Genomic DNA, 21,187 nt, shown 5'->3' with positions numbered 1-21,187 from the left:
GTGTCAGTGGGTAGCACTCTCCCCTCAGAGTCAGAAAGTCATGGGTCTGAGTCCCACCCCAGAGACTTGAGCACAAATTCCAGGCCGACGCTCCCAGTGCAGTACTGGGGGAGTTTTTTAATTCGTTCGTGGGATGTGGGCGTCGCTGGCGAGGCCGGGCATTTATTGCCCTTGAGAAGGTGCTGGTGAGCCGCCTCCTTGAACCTCTGCAGTCCGTTGTGGTGACGGTTCTCCCACAGTGCTATTAGGAAGGGAGTTCCAGGATTTTGACCCAGCGATGATGAGGAACGGCGATATATTTCCAAGTGCTGCACTGTCGGAGGGTCAGTACTGAGGGAGCGCCGCGCTGTCGGAGGGCCGGTACCGAGGGAGCGCTGCGCTGTCGGAGGGCCGGGTACTGAGGGAGCGCCGCGCTGTCGGAAGGGCCGGTACTGAGGGAGCGCCACGCTGTCGGAGGGCCGGGTACTGAGGGAGCGCAGCGCTGTCGGAGGGGCGGGTACTGAGGGAGCGCTGCGCTGTCGGAGGGTCGGTACTGAGGCAGCGCTGCGCTGTCGGAGGTCGGGTACTGAGGGAGCGCTGCGCTGTCGGAGGGCCGGTACTGAGGGAGCGCTGCGCTGTCGGAGGGGCCGGGTACTGAGGGAGCGCTGCGCTGTCGGAGGGGCGGGTACTGAGGGGAGCGCTGCACTGTCGGAGGGCCAGTACTGAGGGAGCGCTGTGCTGTCGGAGGTGCTGTCTAAGGAGTGTTCAAACAGGTTAGTCAGGGAAACATTACATCCAAGAATACTGAGGTGGGGTCACCAAGGGGTCAAATGCCAACCCCCCACCTCAGTATTCTTGGATGTAATGTTTCCCTGACTAACTTGTCTGAACACCATTCACTCCTTTGATTGCTGTGATCATCTCTCTGCGAGGTGTGATAACGGGCAGTTGGAAAGATTATCTGTAATCACCAGGCAATGTTCTCTGACTATATATGCTGTGCCTTTATGCAACTCCTCACTTCGCTTGACGAAGGAACAAAGCTCCGAAAGCTTGTGATTTCAAATAAAGCTGTTGGGCTATAACCTGGTGTTGTGCGACTCCTTACATTGTCCACCCCAGTCCATCACCGGCATCTCCATATCATCCCTTGTGATAGCAAGGGACGTATAGGGAGTTGTATTTGGGACTTTTACCTTGGTTGTCGTGTTCATCAATGGGTCTTGGTTTTGTGAGTAATTTAACAGCCTGTCATAATTCTGCTCCCTTACTGTCCGACCCCTATTTTCGCTCGCTCTCAGCTCTCGCTCCCCTTCCCGGCCCTTTGTCAAAACATTCGGGGTTTTGTTTGCAGGGCTGTGTATTGATTACGGGGAGAACAAACTGTACTGGATCAGCTCGGGGAACGGGACCATCAACAAATGCAACCTGGATGGAAGCGGCCTGGTGGTCATCGAAACCGTGAAGAGCAAGCTGACCAAAGCCACCGCCCCTGGCCATAATGGGTAAGTTCCTCTTGTGCATGGGACCGTGGAAGGGCGCAGGTTTTGATCTCCCGGTCGGTGAACTGGTCCAACAAAAACACTACTTTTCTTTTATTCGTTGATGGGATGTGGGCGTCGCTGGCGAGGGCCGGCATTTATTGCCCATCCCTAATTGCCCCCTTGAGAAGGTGGTGGTGGAGCCGCCTTCTTGAACCGCTGCAGTCCGTGTGGTGAAGGTTCTCCACAGTGCTGTTAGGAAGGGGAGTTCCAGGATTTTGACCCAGCGACGATGAAGGAACGGTGATATATTCCAAGTCGGGATGGTGTGTGACCTGGAGGGGGAACGTGCAGGTGGTGTTGTCCCCCATGTGCTGCTGCTCTTGTCCTTCTAGGTGGTAGAGGTCTCTGGTTTGGGGGCATATTCTCAGGATAAGGGGTCGGCCATTTTGGACTGAGATGAGGAGGAATTTCTTCACTCAGAGGGTTGTGAATCTTTGGAATTCTCTACCCCCAGAGGGCTGTGGATTCTGAGTCGTTGAATATATTCAAGGCTGAGATCGATAGATTTTTAGACTCTAGGGGAATCGAGGGATACGGGGATCGGGCGGGGAAAGTGGAGTTTGAGGTCGAAGACCAGCCATGATCTGATTGAATGGCGGAGCAGGCTCGAGGGCCGAATGGCCTGCTCCTGCTCCTATTTCTTATGTTCTTATGACTCCTGGTGGAAAAGGGGGTGTTGTTGAGAACGTGATTTGGGTTGGGGGGGGCGGGGAGGAGGAGGAGGAAGAAGCGGGGATGCAGCCTTCCTGGTTGAATAACCGACGGTCGGGGCACGCGTGAAGCGGAGGGGGAGTCTCCCGATTGCCGCTGGCGCCCGTGTCAGCCGCTGAGCATCACCTGATGGTCTTTTAAGACTTTAAGGCACCGCCAGGGTGTAAGAGTTATGATGCGCAGACCAGGAAGGCTCGGGGGTGGGGGTTCAGTAGGCTGGGTGACTACATTGGTCTCGGCGCCCCCCTGGTTGGGGAGGAGTCGATTCCAGCTCATGATCGTTATCCACCACCGTCCCACCTCTCCCCTCGCTGGAAAGTGTGGGGTACATAAGAACATAAGAACATAAGAACATAAGAAATTGGAGCAGGAGTAGGCCAATCGGCCCCCTCGAGCCTGCTCCGCCATTCAATAAGATCATGGCTGATCTGATCCCAACCACAAATCTAAAGAACACAAGAAGTCGGAGCAGGACCCGGCCACATAGCCCCTGGGCCCTCTCCGCCACCCACAGGGCATTGACCGATCCGAACTCAGCTTCATGTCCAATTTCCTGCCTGCTCCCCATAACCCCTAATTCCCTTTACTTCTAGGAAACTGTCTCTTTCTGTTTTAAATTTATCTAATGATGTAGCTTCCACAGCTTCCTGGGGCAGCAAATTCACAGACCTACTACCCTCTGAGTGAAGAAGTTTCTCCTCATCTCAGTTTTGAAAGAGCAGCCCCTTATTCTAAGATTATGCCCCCTAGTTCTAGTTTCACCCATCTTTGGGAACATCCTCACCGCATCCACACGATCAAGCCCCTTCACAATCTTATATGTTTCAATAAGATCGCCTCTCATTCTTCTGAACTCCAATGAGTAGAGTCCCAATCTACTCAACCTCTCCTCATATGTCCGCCCCCTCATCCCCGGGATTAACCGAGTGAACCTTCTTTGTACTGCCTCGAGAGCAAGTATGTCTTTTCTTAAGTATGGAGACCAAAACTGTATGCAGTATTCCAGGTGCGGTCTCACCAATACCTTATATAACTGCAGCAATACCTCCTTGTTTTTATATTCTATCCCCCTAGCAATAAAAGCCAACATTCCGTTGGCTTTCTTGATCACCTGCTGCACCTGCATACCAACTTTTTGATTTTCTTGCACTAGGACCCCCAGATCCCTTTGTACTGCAGTACTTTCCAGTCTCTCGCCATTAAGAAAATAACTTGCTCTCTGATTTTTCCTGCCAAAGTGCATAACCTCAACATTTTCCGATGTCAGGTGAGGGCCGATTTCAGGCTTGCCTGTGATGTAAAGTACAAGTGGACTCCTAGCTCGTGTTGGCCTTCGCCTCGAGGGGGGGCAGGGATACCAAGTGGGGTGGCGGGGGCAGGTTGATGCTTCAGTCCCACAGAGTCTCGGTCAGACCCCGTCTGGAGTTACTGCGTTCGGTTCTGGGCACTGCACCTCAGGAAGGATATGTTGCCCTTGGAGGGCAGATTCGGTTAAATTACGAGGACAGGTTACATAGACTATTCCTCGAGTATAGAGGATTAAGGGTGATCTAATCGAGGGGTTTAAGGTGATTAAATGATTCGATAGGGCAGATAGAGAGAAACTATTTCCTCCGGGGGGGGGGAGTCCAGGACAAGGGCGGGGGGCAGAACCTTAAAATCAGAGCCGGGCCGTTCAGGGTGATGTCAGGAAGCATTTCTTCACACAAAGGGGAGTGGGAATCTGGGAGAGGCTGGGGGTCGATTGGGGCTTTCAAGACTGAGATGGATAGATTTTTGTTGGGTGTCGAGGGATATGGAACCAAGGAGGGTAAATGGGGTTAAGGTACAGATCAGGCCTGATCTAATTGAATGGCGGAACGGGCTCGAGGGGGCTGAGGGGAGAGCTCTTGCAGAGAGAGGGGGCACAGGGGCGATGGGGAAAGGGCAGGGGAATGGGACTGAGGGGAGAGCTCTATCCGAGAGAGGGCACAAGGGCGATGGAGAAAGGGCAGGGGGAATGGGGACTGAGGGGAGAGCTCTTTCAGAGAGAGGGGGCACAGGGGCGATGGGGAAAAGGCAGGGGAATGGGACTGAGGGGAGAGCTCTTTCCCAGTCGGCTCCTTCACCTTCAGAGGAAGCCAGGAGTAAGTGGGTGAGTAGTTTCTATTTGGAGTGGGGGAGGGAGGGGGCTTTGCGGAGGGAATGTTAAAATGCCTGCTGAAAGCACAGAGACTAAATGCTAACTGGAAACCAGTAGTTCGCATGTGCACCACGGTGAATTCTCATTAATCAGGCCTGATCTCTGCGCTTTCTGCTCAAGGACGGTAAATAATAAAAGAAGAAGCCTTTGTCTGAAAAATCACCTTCACTGATTAAAGAGCCAAGCGTCAGCATCTTGTCGGTGACCTTTCTCCCACCCCAGCCTGCCCGTTAATTATGTTGATCTGTGACGCAACAGCTTCACGGATTTATTAGTTTATTGAGACGGCAGGGCGCTCGCACTTAAATTAATTAAACGCAAAATTAACGCCGGTTCCAGAACTTCGAAGCAAAGCAGGTGGAGAGAATCGGACAAAAGTGACAGCACGGAGTCCGCTCGCACTCTCTGACACTCTCACACTCTCACTCTCTGACACACTCACACTCTCACTCTCTGACACACTCACACTCTCACTCTGCCACACTCTCACTCCCACTCTCTGACACACTCTCTGTCTGTCTCCCCGTCTGTCTGTCTCCCCGTCTGTCTGTCTCCCCGTCTGTCTGTCTCCCCGTCTGTCTGTCTCCCCGTCTGTCTGTCTCCCCCGTCTGTCTGTCTCCCCCGTCTGTCTGTCTCCCCCGTCTGTCTGTCTGTCTCCCCCGTCATGCACGCAGGAGACTCGCTCATACCTTAAGTTCATCGTATGTATGTGTCAGAGGGGTTTTTTGAACGTGGAGTCCTTCAATTCCGCCCCCTTTGCCTGCAGTTTTCTATTTGTTCTCGGCATGTGGTGGCCGCTGACCAGGCTGCGTCTAGTGCCCGCCCCGAGCTGCCCTGAGAAGGCCGTGCCTTCAGCTGCCTAGGCCCTAAGCTCTGGAATTCCCTCCTGAACCAGGCGTCACAGTCTCAGGATACGGGGGGTCGGCCATTTAGAACCGAGATGAGGAGAAATGTCTTCACTCAGAGGGTGGTGAACTTGTGGAATTCTCCACCACAGAAGGCAGTGGAGGCCAAGTCATTAGATGTATTCAAGAAGGAGATGGATATATTTCTTAATGCGAAAGGGATCAAGGGATATGGGAAAAAGCGGGAACAGGGTACTGAGTTAGACGATCAGCCATGATCATTTTGAATGTAAACCTCTCTCGCCTCTCTCTCTCCTCCTTTAAGACGCTCCTTAAAACCTACCTCTTTGACCGAGCTTTTGGCCACCTGTCCCTAATATCTCCTTACGTGGCTCGGTGTCATTTTTTGTCCGATTTACGCTCCTGTGAAGGGCCTTGGGGACGTTTTACTGCGTTGAAGCGCTGTGTGAATGAAAATTGCTGTTGATGTGCTGTGCGGATCCCAGCACCTTTTTGTGGATGATGTACTGTCGGAGGTTGTGTTAATCGCGGCGCTGTTAATCCTTTCCCTGTGTGAGCAGGCGACAAGCTGTGGTGGGCGGACCAGGGCAGCGGAGCAGGTGGGCACGTGCGGCAAGGATGGGTCCAACGTCACGGTGCTGCGCAACAGTACCACCCTCGTCATGCACATGAAGGTTTACGACGAGGAAATCCAGCACGGTAAGGCTCGGAGGACGAAAGGGCTTCCGCCTGTGGGCGGGGAGGAGGTTTGTGTGGTGGGGCGGGGGGGGCCTCAAATAGTTCAGACGGGGAGAGAGCGCACGAGATTGATTCAGCATAGAATCTTACAGCACAGGAGGAGGCCATTCGGCCCATCGTGCCTGTGCCGGCTCTTTGAAAGAGATATATCCGAGTCGTCCCCCTGCTCTTTCCCCCCGTAGCCCTGCAAATTTTTCCTTTTCAAGTATTTATCCAATTCCCCTTTGAAAGTTATTATTGAATCTGCTTCCCACCGCCCTTTCAGGCAGCGCGTTCCAGATCATCACAACTCGCTGGTTCTTTCGCCAATTACCTTAAATCTGTGTCCTCTGGTTACCGACCCTCCTGCCACTGGAAACAGTTTCTCCTTTACTTACTCTTATAAAAAACCCTCCTGATTTTGATCACCTCTATTAAATCTCCCCCTTAACCTTTTCTGCTCTAAGGAGAACAATCCCAGCTTCTCCAGTCTCTCCGCATGACTGAAGTCCCTCATCCCTGGGTACCAGTCTAGTAAATCTCCCCCGCACCTCTCTCCGAGGGCCTTGACATCCTTCCTAAAGTGTGGTGCCCAGAATTGGACACAGTGCTTCAGCTGAGGCCTAAACCAGTGATTCATAAAAGTTTAGGATAACTTTATTGCTTTTGTACTCTGTGCCTCTGCTTATAAAGCCCAGGATCCCGTGTGCTTTATTTTTGAACAGCTCTTATCGACTTGTCCTGCCACTTTCAAATAAAAAACCGTGACCTTGTATATTTTCTCTTTCTCTTTCTTTCTTTCTCTCTCTCTCTCTTTTCTCGCTCTCTCTTTCTCTCGCTCTCTCTTTTCTCTCTCTCGCTTTCTTTTTTCTCTCTCTTTGCTCTCTCTTTGCTCTCTCTCGCTCTCTCTTTTCTCTCTCTCGCTCTCTCTTTTTCTCTCTCTCGCTCTCTCTTTTCTCTCTCTCGCTCTCTCTTTTCTCTCTCTCGCTCTCTCTTTTCTCTCTCTCGCTCTCTCTTTTCTCTCTCGCTCTCTCTTTTCTCTCTCTCGCTCTCTTCTTTTCTCTCTCTACGCTCTCTCTTTTCTCTCTCTCGCTCTCTCTTTTCTCTCTCTCGCTCTCTCTTTTCTCTCTCTCGCTCTCTCTTTTCTCTCTCTCTGCTCTCTCTTTTCTCTCTCTCGCTCTCCTCTTTTCTCTCTCTTTGCTCTCTTTGCTCTCTCTCGCTCTCTTCTTTTCTCTCTATCTCGCTCTCTCTTTTCTCTCTCTCGCTCTCTCTTTTCTCTCTCTCGCTCTCTCTTTTCTCTCTCTCGCTCTTCTTTTCTCTCTCTCGCTCTCTCTTTTCTCTCTCTCGCTCTCTCTTTTCTCTCTCTCGCTCCTCTCTCTTTTCTCTCTCTCGCTCTCTTTTCTCTCTCTTTTCTCTCTTCTTTTCTCTCTCTTTTCTCTCTCTTTTCTCTCTCCTCTCTCTTTCCCCCCGCCCCCCACACTCCTCCCCCGCCTGTAACCTAGGTGTGTGGAGGCAAATTGCAACGCTCCTATTGTCCCCCCCCCCCCCCCGCCCAATGGCGGCTAAATCGGCATGGGTTGGGAGCCAAACCCTAGTTGGAAGATGTTCAGTCGGTCCACTCTATCGCTCTAACCTCCCATCAGCGTTCAGTTTTTATAAAGCAACGTTGACTTGTCCTGCCACCTTCGAGTGGTAAACTTTGTGTGTGTGTGTGTGAGAACCCGTTGATGTAAGCCGCATTCTGAACCTACGCTGTCTTGTGCGGGTGGTGTGTGCGTGTGGCAGGTTGGACTTGCTGACGGTCCTCTTGCAGAGAGTCGCACGGCCGCTAGTCCGTGACTGCACCGTTTTGTTTTTGTGGTGAGCTCTCGTATCGTTCCCCGCAGGTAAGAACCCGTGCAGCGAGGAGAACGGTGACTGCTCCCAGCTCTGTCTGCCAACCTCGGAGACCAGCAGGGCTTGCATGTGCACGGCAGGCTACAGTCTGAAGAGCGGGCAACAGTCCTGCGAAGGTGAGCAGCGCAGCGACGGCCGTGGGCTGTGGGGGGGGTGGCTGCTTCAGAGTCGGATCAACGGCAGCTCGCGCCTTTTAATGTCCCTGGGCGCTTCGCGGGAACGGGGGCGTTTAACGGGGGGGGTGACTGCGAGCTTGTTCAAGAGATATTTGAAAGGAGGAGAGGGAAAGGGGTTTTAGAAAGAAAGAACAATCTTAACGTAACAACATATGAAATGGGAGCAGGAGTGGGCCATTCAGCCCCTCGAGCCTGCTCCGCCGTTCAATCAGATCATGGCTGATCTTCGACCTCAACTCTACTTTCCTGCCCGATCCCTCGATTCCCCTAAAGTCCAAAAATCTGTCTGTTTCAGCCTTGAACATACTCAATGACTCAGCATCCACAGCCCTCTGGGGTAGAGAATTCCAAAGATTCACAACCCTCTGAGTGAAGATCTTGCATTTAACCAGCCCCCTTCACGAACTCGGGACGTCCCAAAGCGCTACACACTTATTTTTGAGGTGTAGTCACTGTTGTAATGCAGGGAAACGCAGCAGCTAATTTTCACACAGCAAGATCCCACAAACAGCAATGAGATAAATGACCGGATAATCTGTTTTTTTAGTCACATTGGTTGGGGGATAAATATTGGCCCCGGCCAATCGAAGATGATCAGGGAGAACTCCCCTGATCATCTTCGAAATAGTGGCCGTGGGATGTTTTACGTCCACCCCGAGAGGGGGGGGGCAGACGGGGCCTTGGTTTAACGTCTCATTCGAAAGACGGCACCTCCGACGGTGCGGCGCTCCCTCGGTACCGGCCCTCCGACGGCGCGGCGCTCCCTCGGCACCGGCCCTCCGACGGCGCGGCGCTCCCTCGGCACCGGCCCTCCGACGGCGCGGCGCTCCCTCGGCACCGGCCCTCCGACGGCGCGGCGCTCCCTCGGCACCCGGCCCTCCGACGGCGCGGCGCTCCCTCGGCACCGGCCCTCCGACGGCGCGGCGCTCCCTCGGCACCGGCCCTCCGACGGCGCGGCGCTCCCTCGGCACCGGCCCTCCGACGGCGCGGCGCTCCCTCGGCACCGGCCCTCCGACGGCGCGGCGCTCCCTCGGCACCGGCCCTCCGACGGCGCGGCGCTCCCTCGGCACCGGCCCTCCGACGGCGCGGCGCTCCCTCGGCACCGGCCCTCCGACGGCGCGGCGCTCCCTCGGCACCGGCCCTCCGACGGCGCGGCGCTCCCTCGGCACCGGCCCTCCGACGGCGCGGCGCTCCCTCGGCACCGGCCCTCCGACGGCGCGGCGCTCCCTCGGCACCGGCCCTCCGACGGCGCGGCGCTCCCTCGGCACCGGCCCTCCGACGGCGCGGCGCTCCCTCGGCACCGGCCCTCCGACGGCGCGGCGCTCCCTCGGCACCGGCCCTCCGACGGCGCGGCGCTCCCTCGGCACCGGCCCTCCGACGGCGCGGCGCTCCCCTCGGCACCGGCCCTCCGACGGCGCGGCGCTCCCCTCGGCACCGGCCCTCCGACGGCGCGGCGCTCCCTCGGCACCGGCCCTCCGACGGCGCGGCGCTCCCTCGGCACCGGCCCTCCGACGGCGCGGCGCTCCCCTCGGCACCGGCCCTCCGACCGTGCTGACGCTGGGAGTGTTGACCTAGAATTTGTGCGCAAGTCTCTGGAGTGGGGACTTGAACCCACGACCTTATGATGCAGAGAGAGAGCGAACGAGCCACGGCTGACATCTTAAAGGAGACAATTCCAGAGAGTAGGATCCAGGCGTCTGATGGGGAGGAAGGGATGGGATGGGGTGTTGGGGAGGGAATGATGCATAACATGCCAGAGTCAGAAACATGAGAGTTTGTGGGGCGCGATGCGTACGAGGGTTAGGGAGGGGTGAGACTGCGGAGAGGTTTATAAATGAGGATTTCGAGCCATGCATGGGCCTTGGGAGCAGAGGAGACAGGGTGCCAGTGTCTGAGAGAGAGGGCTGGCCTGATAAACTGAGTGAGACTTGGTGCAGGACAGGATAAGGGCAGCTGAGTTTTGGGCAGTTTGGAGGTTGTGATTGATGGGGAGGGCAGCGGAGAGAGTTGGGAGTATCAGAGTCTGGAGGTGACGAAGGCATGTCGAGGGGTTTATTGTCAGGAGGGGCTGAGGTAGGACTGGAGGAGGAGGGTGGCTGCCTTGTGATGGATGGAGGGACCAAAGTTCAGCTCGGGTGATTAACACTGACCTATCCGTTTTCCATCCAATGATTTGTTTATGAGAAGCTATCTGGAAATAGATTGCTGCAATAAAATGTGGATATCCTTTTTCTAATTGAGCAGTCTAGGTGAAGAGTCAGTCGCATTGTTAGAACTAGTGATTGATTAACGCTGTGGCGGGGGGGGGAGACGGCTGTGTCACCGTTTCCGGGACCTGTTCGAAGGCAGACTGTGGTATTCGTGGAAGCAAATCGTGCTGCGTGCCAGAAATCCGCTCCGTGCCGGGTCACACGTCCCACTAGCCGGCCAGGGTGAAGAGAAAGAAAGAGCTCGCATTTATACAGTGCCTTTCACCACCTCAGGACGTCCCAAAGCGCTTTCCAGCCAATTTGAAATGAAGTCATCGTTGTAATGCAGGAAACGCGGCAGCCAATTTGCGCACAGCAAGCTCCCACAAACAGCAATGTGATAAACGACTCAGATCATATGTTTTTAGTGACGTTGGTTGAAGCATGAACATTGGCCCCAGGAAACTGGGGAGAACTCTCCTGCTTTTCTTCCAGTAGTGCCCTGGGATATTTTACATCCACCTGAGAGGGCAGACGGGGCACCCCGGGTCAGTGCCGAGGGAGCGCTGCGCTGTCGGAGGGTCAGTGCTGAGGGAGCGCCGCACTGTCGGAGGGTCAGTACTGCGGGAGCGCTGCGCTGTCGGAGGGTCAGTGCTGAGGGAGCGCTGCGCTGTCGGAGGGTCAGTGCTGAGGGAGCGCTGCACTGTCGGAGGGTCAGTACTGCGGGAGCGCTGCGCTGTCGGAGGGTCAGTGCTGAGGGAGCGCCGCACTGTCGGAGGGTCAGTACTGCGGGAGCGCTGCGCTGTCGGAGGGTCAGTGTTGAGGGAGCGCTGCGCTGTCGGAGGGTCAGTGCTGAGGGAGCGCTGCGCTGTCGGAGGGTCAGTACTGAGGGAGCGCTGCGCTGTCGGAGGGTCAGTGCTGAGGGAGCGCTGCGCTGTCGGAGGGTCAGTGCTGAGGGAGCGCTGCACTGTCGGAGGGTCAGTGCCGAGGGAGCGCTGCGCTGTCGGAGGGTCAGTGCCGAGGGAGCGCTGCGCTGTCGGAGGGTCAGTGCCGAGGGAGCGCTGCGCTGTCGGAGGGTCAGTGCCGAGGGAGCGCTGCGCTGTTGGAGGGTCAGTGCCGAGGGAGCGCCGCGCTGTCGGAGGGTCAGTACTGCGGGAGCGCCGCGCTGTCGGAGGGTCAGTGCTGAGGGAGCGCCGCACTGTCGGAGGGTCAATACTGCGGGAGCGCTGCGCTGTCGGAGGGTCAGTGCTGAGGGAGCGCTGCGCTGTCGGAGGGTCAGTGCTGAGGGAGCGCTGCGCTGTCGGAGGGTCAGTGCTGAGGGAGCGCTGCGCTGTCGGAGGGTCAGTGCTGAGGGAGCGCTGCGCTGTCGGAGGGTCAGTGCTGAGGGAGCGCTGCGCTGCGCTGCACTGTCGGAGGGTCAGTACTGAGGGAGCGCTGCACTGTCGGGTGCTGTCGTTCAGATGAGACCTTAAACCAAGGCCCCGTCTGGCCCCTCAGGTGGATGTAAAAAATCCCACGGCCACTATTTCGAAGAAGAGCAGGGGGGAGTTCTCCCCGGTGTCCTGGGGCCGATATTTATCCCTCAAACAACATCACTTAAAAATAGATTTTCTGGTCATTATCTGATTGCTATTTGTGGGATCTTGCTGTGTGCAAATTGGCTACCACGTTTCCTACATTACAACAGTGACTACACTTCAAAAAAAAAAGTACTTCATTGGCTGTAAAGCGCTTTGGGACATCCTGAGGTTGTGAGAGTCACTGTATAAATGCAAGTTTGTTCTTGCTTAATAAATAAGATATTCAACAGGCTGGAGAAAGTAAACCTGGAACAGAGACTCTAGGGCAGTAGAACGAGGGGGGCACGGGCGTCAGGAAGTATTTCTTTACACGGGGAGGAATCAACAGCTGGAACGGGGTCACCGGTGCGGGGACAGTGGGGCTCCATTAAAGGTGGGGGCAGGGGGGTTGGTGGCTGGGTGGTGTAATGGGGAGGTGATGGTCGGCATTCTGGAAAGAGGAAGGAGATCAAATAGGCTAAGTGGCCGCCTTTGCCCAAACCCGTCCTCCCGCTGGGAAATCTTCGCCTGCGGAGGTCGGGCGAGGAAGGGATCCGCCTCAGCCGTGATGCCCCCTGCAGTCGAGCAGCCTGCCGATAATCCACTGCCGAGGGAGGGCCACGTCGGCGAGGCAGCTGGAAGGCGGCCAGTGCGTGTACGGGTTGAGAATGACATTATCCGTGTAGCCTTTTTAACACTCGACAGTTGCTAATTTTCGCCGTTCTTCTCCCAGGTGTCGGCTCTTTCCTGCTGTACTCGGTCCACGAAGGAATCCGAGGAATCCCTCTTGATCCCAACGACAAATCGGATGCCCTCGTTCCTGTCTCGGGGACCTCGCTGGCCGTCGGGATAGACTTCCACGCAGGTGGGCTGAGCTGCGGGAATACGAAGCTTGAACTCGAGGCTTTTTGAGATGCTCGTTGTGGTCTGCAGTGCGATACTTTCATCGTGTGCGGGTGACACTATCACACATGGTGTCTGAGGCGATAACAGTGTTTGGGGGAGGGGGGACTGGGTAAATCGGGGAGGAGTAGTTAGTTGATGCCAAGCCTGTAGATTGTCGGTGGAAAGGAAAACTGAGGGTCACAGCCCTCACTCTGTGCGTTCAGTGTCACGCACTGTGACGCCTCATACAGTGCATCCCCAGTGCTACACTGGGGGCGTCAGCCCAGATTACGGGCTGGAGTCCTGGAGCGAGGCTTGAGCCCACTAATTTCTGACTTAGATTGACGGCACTCTAGCCTAACAGCCAGTTACGTTGCTAAATATTTTTCTGTTGTCAGCATTAATAATTGCGTCCCATTCCCCACCCTTTCCCCGTTCGCCCATCACCCCCTGCGTCCCCTCTCTGTGAAAGAGCTCCCCTCTCCAGTCCAATTCCCCTGTCTTCTCTCCATCGTCCCTGTGCCCCCTCTCTCCATCGTCCCTGTGCCCCCTCTCTCCATCGTCCCTGTGCCCCCTCTCTCCATCGTCCCTGTGCCCCCTCTCTCCATCGTCCCTGTGCCCCCTCTCTCCATCGTCCCTGTGCCCCCTCTCTCCATCGTCCCTGTGCCCCCTCTCTCCATCGTCCCTGTGCCCCCTCTCTCCATCGTCCCTGTGCCCCCTCTCTCCATCGTCCCTGTGCCCCCTCTCTCCATCGTCCCTGTGCCCCCTCTCTCCATCGTCCCTGTGCCCCCTCTCTCCATCGTCCCTGTGCCCCCTCTCTCCATCGTCCCTGTGCCCCCTCTCTCCATCGTCCCTGTGCCCCCTCTCTCCATCGTCCCTGTGCCCCCTCTCTCCATCGTCCCTGTGCCCCCTCTCTCCATCGTCCCTGTGCCCCCTCTCTCCATCGTCCCTGTGCCCCCTCTCTCCATCGTCCCTGTGCCCCCTCTCTCCATCGTCCCTGTGCCCGCTCTCTCCATCGTCCCTGTGCCCCCTCTCTCCATCGTCCCTGTGCCCCCTCTCTCCATCGTCCCTGTGCCCGCTCTCTCCATCGTCCCTGTGCCCCCTCTCTCCATCGTCCCTGTGCCCCCTCTCTCCATCGTCCCTGTGCCCCCTCTCTCCATCGTCCCTGTGCCCCCTCTCTCCATCGTCCCTGTGCCCCCTCTCTCCATCGTCCCTGTGCCCCCTCTCTCCATCGTCCCTGTGCCCCCTCTCTCCATCGTCCCTGTGCCCCCTCTCTCCATCGTCCCTGTGCCCCCTCTCTCCATCGTCCCTGTGCCCCCTCTCTCCATCGTCCCTGTGCCCCCTCTCTCCATCGTCCCTGTGCCCCCTCTCTCCATCGTCCCTGTGCCCCCTCTCTCCATCGTCCCTGTGCCCCCTCTCTCCATCGTCCCTGTGCCCCCTCTCTCCATCGTCCCTGTGCCCCCTCTCTCTGAAAGAGCTCCCGCCTCAGTCCCATTCCCCTGCCCTTTCCCCATCGCCCATCACCCCCTGTGCCCCCTCTCCGTGAAAGAGCTCTCCCCTCAGTCTCATTCCCCCCTTTCCCCATTCAGCCCATTGCCCCTGTGCCCCCTCTCTCTGAAAGAGCTCTCCCCTCAGTCCCATTCCTCCGCCCTTTCCCCATCACCCCTGTGCCCCCTCTCTGTGAAAGAGCTCTCCCCTCAGTCCCATTCCCCTGCCCTTTCCCCATCGCCCCTGTGCCCCCTCTCTCTGAAAGAGCTCTCCCCTCAGTCCCATTCCCCTGCCCTTTCCCCATCGCCCCTGTGCCCCCTCTCTCTGAAAGAGCTCTCCCCTCAGTCCCATTCCCCCACCCTTTCCCCATTCGCCCATTACCCTTTGCCCCCTCTCTCTGAAAGAGCTCTCCCCTCAGTCCCATTCCCCCGCCTTTTCCCCATTCGGCCCATCGCCCCCTACGTGCCCCCCCACCCCCCGAAAGAGCTCTCCCCTCAGTCCCATTCCCCTGCCCTTTCCCCATCGCCCTTGTGCCCCCTCTCTCTGAAAGAGCTCCCGCTTCAGTCCCATTCCCCTGCCCTTTCCCCATTTGGCCCATCACCCCCTGTGCCCCCTCTCCGTGAAAGAGCTCTCCCCTCAGTCTCATTCCCCCCTTTCCCCATTCGGCCCATCGCCCCTGTGCCCCCTCTCTCTGAAAGAGCTCTCCCCTTCAGTCCCATTCCCCCGCCCTTTCCCCATCGCCCCTGTGCCCCCTCTCTCTGAAAGAGCTCTCCCCTCAGTCCCATTCCCCTGCCCTTTCTCCATCGCCCCTGTGCCCCCTCTCTCTGAAAGAGCTCTCCCCTCAGTCCCATTCCCCTGCCCTTTCCCCATTGCCCCTGTGCCCCCCCCCTCTCTCTGAAAGAGCTCTCCCCTCAGTCCCATTCCCCCGCCCTTTCTCCATCGCCCCTGTCCCCCCTCTCTCTGAAAGAGCTCTCCCCTCAGTCCCATTCCCCCGCCCTTTCCCCATCGCCCCTGTGCCCCCTCTCTGTGCAAGAGCTCTCCCCTCAGTCCCATTCCCCCGCCCTTTCCCCATTGCCCCTGTGCCCCCTCTCTCTCTCAGCTCTCCCCTCAGTCCCATTCCCCTCTCCTTTACCACAGTGCAGTTTTTTCAATAATTGTACCTCACTCCTAATTTGTAATTTTGCACCGTCACTACAACTAAAGGGCTTCTTTTGACATTTAACAAGTCCCACTGCTCAGAACTTCCCCAGACTTTGCTGCACTTTACTGGGAATCATATCAACACCATCTCCAACATAAAACTTCGCTCCTTCCCACTCGTGTTTGTACAAGAAGAACGTTGGTAACTGATGAGAACGATTGGTTTTACTGTCTAAACACCAGTGCCTGAAAGCTGAACAAGTCATGATGTTGAAAAGTTCTCCCCAACCCAAGACGTCAACTTTTGGTTTTATTCCAGTTACTCCAACTCCAAACCAAGCCATACCCAGAAAGAACTTGCATTTATACAGCATCTTCCATGACCTCAGGATGTCCCACAGCCAATGAAGTACTTTTTTTTTTAAAGTGTAGTCACTGTTGTAAATGCGACAGCCAGTTTGCGCACAGCAAGCTCCCACGAGCAGTAAAGTGATAATGACCAGTCTTTAGTGATGTTGGCTGAGGGATAGATATTAATGGCCCCAGGACGCCGGGGAGAACTCCCCCCTGCTCTTCGTCGAAATAGTGGCCGTGGGATCTTTTACATCCACCTGAGAGGGCAGACGGGGCCTCGGTTTAATGTCTCATCTGAAAGACGACCCCTCCGACGGTGCGGCGCTGCCCCTCCGACGGTGCGGCGCTCCCCTCGGCGCTGCCCCTCCGACGGTGCGGCGCTGACACTGGGAGTGTCGGCCTGGATTATGTGTTTAAGTCCCTGGAGTAGGACATGAACTAATGACCTTCTGACTCGAGAGGGCTGCCCACTGAGCCACTGCTGACACGCCATGAGACAATGATAATGGAGTTGTTGACGAATCATAACAATCAATCTCTTATCAATGGGTCTACAATAGACCCAGACATGAGGCGACGAAAACCCCCAGTGGTGGAGAGCTTTGGGAGTCATAGGTCCAAAGTCACCTGTCCCTCCCAATCCTGTTACTCACCGCATGTCATCTCTCAAATATTTACTGAAACACTGTAATCCAGGCTCAAGTTCATCGTCTAGGCTGACACTTCTATGCAGAGGTGCAATCTTTCAGACAAGGTGCCATCTCCCTGCCTTGCTCACTTGAATATCCCATGGCACTATTCGAAGAAGATATGGGGAGTTCTTCGTTTCCCTCTCCGCCCCCTGCCTCAGCCCATCTGCTGCTGAAACCCTCACCCATGCTTTTGTTACCTCCAGACTCGACTATTCCAATGCTCTTCTGCCCGGCCTCCCATCTTCCACCCTCCGTAAACTCGAGCTCATCCAAAACTCTGCCGCCCCGTCTCCTAACTCGCACCAAGTCCCGTTCACCCCTCACCCCCCTGTGCTCGCTGACCTACATTGGCTTCCGCTCCGCCAACACCTCGATTTTAAAATTCTCATCCTCGTGTTCAAATCCCTCCATGGTCTCCTCGCCCCCCCCTCCCTATCTCTGTAACCTCCTCCAGCCCCTACAACCCTCCGAGATCTCTGCGCTCCTCCAATTCTGGCCTCTAGGGCATCCCCCAATTTTAATCACTCCGCCGTTGGCGGCCGTGCCTTCAGCTGCCTGGGCCCTGAGCTCTGGAATTCCCTCCCTAAACCTCTCCGCCCCTCTCTCTCTCTCTCCTCCTTTTAAGACGCTCCTTAAAACCTATCTCTTTGGCCAAGCTTTTGGTCACCTGTCCCTAATATCTCCTTACGTGGCTCGGGGTCAAATTTTTGACTGATTTACGCTCCTGTGAAATGCCTTAGGAACGTTTTACTACGTTAAAGGCACTGTATATAAATGCAAGTTGTTTCCTGGATATAAAGCATTAGCTGCTCATTCACCTCGCTGCTGTGTGGGATCTTGCTTCTCCAATGCTTCCCTTCTGTGGCTTGTGCTCCGTGTTACCCGTGCCAGTGCCACAGGAGATCCACCAGTTCTGATTAACCTCACACCTTCCTCCCCCCCACCCCCCCCACAAATTCATCTTGCAGAGAACGATACGATCTATTGGGTGGATATGGGACTGAGCACCATCAGCAGAGCCAAGCGGGATCAGACCTGGAGGGAAGACGTGGTGACCAACGGAATCGGCCGGGTGGAAGGAATTGCTGTTGACTGGATCGCAGGTGAGAACGGGGAAGAGGAGGAGGAGGAGGAGGAAGAGAGGGTGGGCGGGCTAAGGGGGAAAGAGGGGAAAGTGGCACAGCGGCTCCTAAATCCCGCGCGCGTGCTCGATCGGGAGGTGACGCGCCTACTTGCGGAAACGCCCGCGCCGTCACCGTAAGGTGCTTTGTATTCGTATCTCGGCCCGTTTGGAGCAAGGAGGCCTGAGCACAGTGCTCTCGTGCTGCAGCCACCTGTGTGTCGCCAGGCCCCCTCGGAATGCCGATAGGTGTGGAGTGGTAGTGGCATTGGGTGTGCTGAGCACCACGGTGCGCTGCTGGCATCCGTCCCCATGCTCCTTACCCCCAACCTGGCACAGGCTGTGTAAAAGTGGCCACAGATTCCTCTCTTCAATAGCCATTCACAGTTTTGCTGCCTCCCTGGAATACTGCTGTAGTGTTTTTGTGTGTGCGTGTTTGTGTGTTTGTGTGCGCGCGCGTTTTAGAAAAAGACTCTATACAGCGACTTTCACTACCTCAGGACGTCCCAAACGCTATGCAGTCAATGAAGTACTTTTTCTGAAGTGCAGTCACTGTTGTAACGTGGACTAGCACTGTGTCTTGAATCATTTACCCTGTGACACTTATTTCCTTCCCCACCCTCTAATGGGCTTCTCCTAACCTTTCGATCGAAGGTGAACGCTAGATGATGTGGGATGTTGCTGTGCAAGGTTCCCAAGTAGTTAACTGTAGTTAAGCAGCAAAACTTACTGTAATCTGGGAAGCAGAGTTGATTGGAGCATAGGAGTTTCCTCGTAGTACAGGGTGAGTAGCTTGGGAGATGCAAAGCTGCGGCACTGCAGTGCCACCTCTGCTGGGAGGACGTAACTACATCGTGACGCGTTTACACAGGGATTTTTCATTATAAATGTAGATAAAGGAATTTATAACAGGTGGAATCGTTGACACGAAAAGTGTGACAGCAGGAAGTAAGGACCAGTTGGGCTGAATGGCCTGCTCTGTGCTGTAAGTTCTATGCGATGGGTTGTCAGGTGATGAATTAGGCCTGTTGTCGAGGTCTTAGAATTATGAAGGGGTTCGATAGGGTAGACGTAGAGAAGATGTTTCCACTTGTGGGGGAGATCAAAACTAAGGGACATAAATATAAGAGAGTCACTAATAAATCCAATCGGGAATTCAGGAGAAACTTCTTTACCCAGAGAGTGGTGAGAATGTGGAACTCGCTCCCACACGGAGTGGTTGAGGCGAATAGCGGAGATGGATTTAAGGGGAAGCTGGATAAACACATGAGGGAGAAAGGAATAGAAGGATATGGTGATAGGGTGAGATGAAGTAGGGAGGGAGGAGGCTCGTGTGGAGCATAAACACCAGACGGGCCGAATGTGGAACTCGCTACCACAAGGAGTGGTTGGGGTGAATAGCGTAGATGGATTTAAGCTTGTTTGCGTCTTGAAAGCCGAGTGTTTGAGAAAATCCTTGCACCTGGCTTGTGCCCATATTAAAACTGGTCCTGTAAGAATTTTATTAAAATAAAAAGAAACGCAATTATCGCAGCTCTCTGTATATTTTCTCCTTTTTTGTCTCTTGTGTCAGGAAACATTTACTGGACGGACCAAGGGTTCGATGTGATTGAGGTGGCCAGGCTGAATGGTTCGTTCCGCTACGTCGTCGTTTCCCAGGGGCTCGATAAACCGCGTGCAATCACCATTCATCCAAAGAAAGGGTAATGTCGCGGGGGGGAAGCCGTGCCCCCTTTTTTTTAAAAAAAAAATTAAAATTCCGACCATCGTTTTGTCCCCTCCTTTTTCTGTGGTCGTTGAACACCGGCTGCCCTCCCGGTTCCAGTCTGAGCCTTGCAGGTCAGCTCCTCGCGGGGGTTTGGAGGGAGGGGGCCCCGATCCCTTCCTTCGAATCGTACAATGATGCAGCGCAGAAAGAGGCCGTTCGGCCCGTCGTGCCTGTGCCGGCTCTTTCAAAGAGCTGTCCAATTAGTCCCGCTCTCCCCCACCCACCCCTCTGCTCTTTCCCCGTAGCCCTGCAAATTTTTCCCCTTTGATTATTTATCCAGTTCTCTTTTGGAAGTTACTGTTGAATCTGCTCCCACCGCCCTTTCAGGCAGCGCGTTCCAGGTCGTGTCACCTTGCTATGTTCTTCAAAAAAAAATTCTCCTCATCTCCCCCTCTGGATCTTTTGCCAATTATCTTAAATCTGTGTCCTCTGGTTACCGACCCTCCTGCCACTGGAAACAGTTTCTCCCCATCGACTCTATCAAAACCCCTCATGATTTTGATCACCTCTATTAAATCTTCCCCCTTAACCTTCTCTGCTCTAAGGAGAGCAATCCCAGCTTCTCCAGTCTTTCCGCATAACTGAAGTCCCTCATCCCTGGTACCGTTCTGGTAAATCTTCTCCGCACCCTCTCCAAGGGCCTGGACATCCTCCCTAAAGTGCGGTGCCCAGAATTGGACACAATACTCCAGCTGAGGCCTGACCAGTGATTTATAAACGGTTTAGCATAACTTCCTTGCTTTTGTACTCCATGCTTCTGATTGTAAAGGATCCTGTATGCTTTTTTAACAGCCTTATTAACTTGCCCCGCCACCTTCAAAAACATGTGCACGTACACCCCCCCAGGTCTGTCTGTTCCTTTAAAATCATACCATTTAGTTTATATTGCTTCTCCTCATTCTTCCGACCAAAATGAATCACTTCACACTTCTGTGTTAAATTGCATCTGCAGTGTGTCCACCCATTTCACCAGTCTGTGTCCTCCTGAAGTCTGTTACTACCCTTCTCACTCTTTACTGTATTTCCGAGGTTCGTGTCATCTGCAAACTTTGAAATTACGCCCTGAATACCCAAGTCCAGGTCATCGATATATATCCAAAAGAGCAGTGGTCCTAATACCGACCCCTGGGGAACACGACTGTATACTTCCCTCCAGTCTGAAAAACAGCTGTTCACCATTACTCTCTGCCTTCTGTCCCTTAGCCAATTTCGTATCCACGCAGCCACTGCCCCTTTAATCCCATGGGCTTCAAATGTGCTAAGAAGTCTATTATGTGGTACTTTATTAAATGATTTTTGAAAGTCCATATAAAAAACATAAACCTCAACAATCCCCTCCGTTACTTCATCAAAGAACAGGATCTTACCTGAGAGGATAGACGGAGCCCCTCTGCCAGTGCGGCGCTCCCTCGGTACTGGTTCATCTGACAGTGCGGCGCTCCCTCGGAACTGGTCCCTCCGACGGTGCAGCGCTCCCTCGGAACTGGTTCCTCTGACAGTGCGGCGCTCCCTCGGTACTGGTCCCTCCGACAGTGCAGCGCTCCCTCGGTACTGGTCCCTCCGACGGTGCAACGCTCCCTCGGTACTGGTCCCTCCGACAGTGCAGCGCTCCCTCGGTGCTGGCCCTCCGACAGTGCAGCGCTCCCTCGGTGCTGGTCCCTCCGACAGTGCAGCGCTCCTTCGGTGCTGGCCCTCCGACGGCGCGGCGCTCCCTCGGCGCTGGCACTGGGAGTGTCTGCCTGCATTATGCGGCTCGAGTCTCTGGAGTGGGACTTGAACCATGACCTTCTGACTCAGAGGCGAGAGAGTGCTGCGCACTGATCCACGGCCGAATCACACCCTGGCCCCTATCCCAACCTTCGCCCTGACCTTGTGGCCTCATGTCTTGCTGCCTTCTTAGGATGATACCCGGACTTCAAGG

At 55.3% G+C, this 21,187-nt stretch overlaps 1 protein-coding gene across 1 annotated transcript in view; it reads left to right on the top strand.

Annotated features, from left to right (window-relative positions):
• Positions 1–21,187, top strand: part of LOC137306880 (low-density lipoprotein receptor-related protein 1-like) — a 252,054-nt gene that overhangs the window by 110,195 nt on the left and 120,672 nt on the right. Inside the window, 8 exon segments of the mRNA XM_067976269.1 lie at positions 1,334–1,470; positions 1,472–1,484; positions 5,843–5,868; positions 5,870–5,981; positions 7,886–8,011; positions 12,553–12,684; positions 17,347–17,481; positions 19,072–19,201. Of these exon segments, the coding sequence (XP_067832370.1) occupies positions 1,334–1,470; positions 1,472–1,484; positions 5,843–5,868; positions 5,870–5,981; positions 7,886–8,011; positions 12,553–12,684; positions 17,347–17,481; positions 19,072–19,201 (811 nt within the window).

This window comes from Heptranchias perlo, chromosome X (assembly GCF_035084215.1).
Source record: "Heptranchias perlo isolate sHepPer1 chromosome X, sHepPer1.hap1, whole genome shotgun sequence".
NCBI lineage: Eukaryota > Metazoa > Chordata > Chondrichthyes > Hexanchiformes > Hexanchidae > Heptranchias > Heptranchias perlo.
Note: the sequence above shows the minus strand (reverse complement) of the source record. Positions and strands in the feature narration are given on the sequence as shown.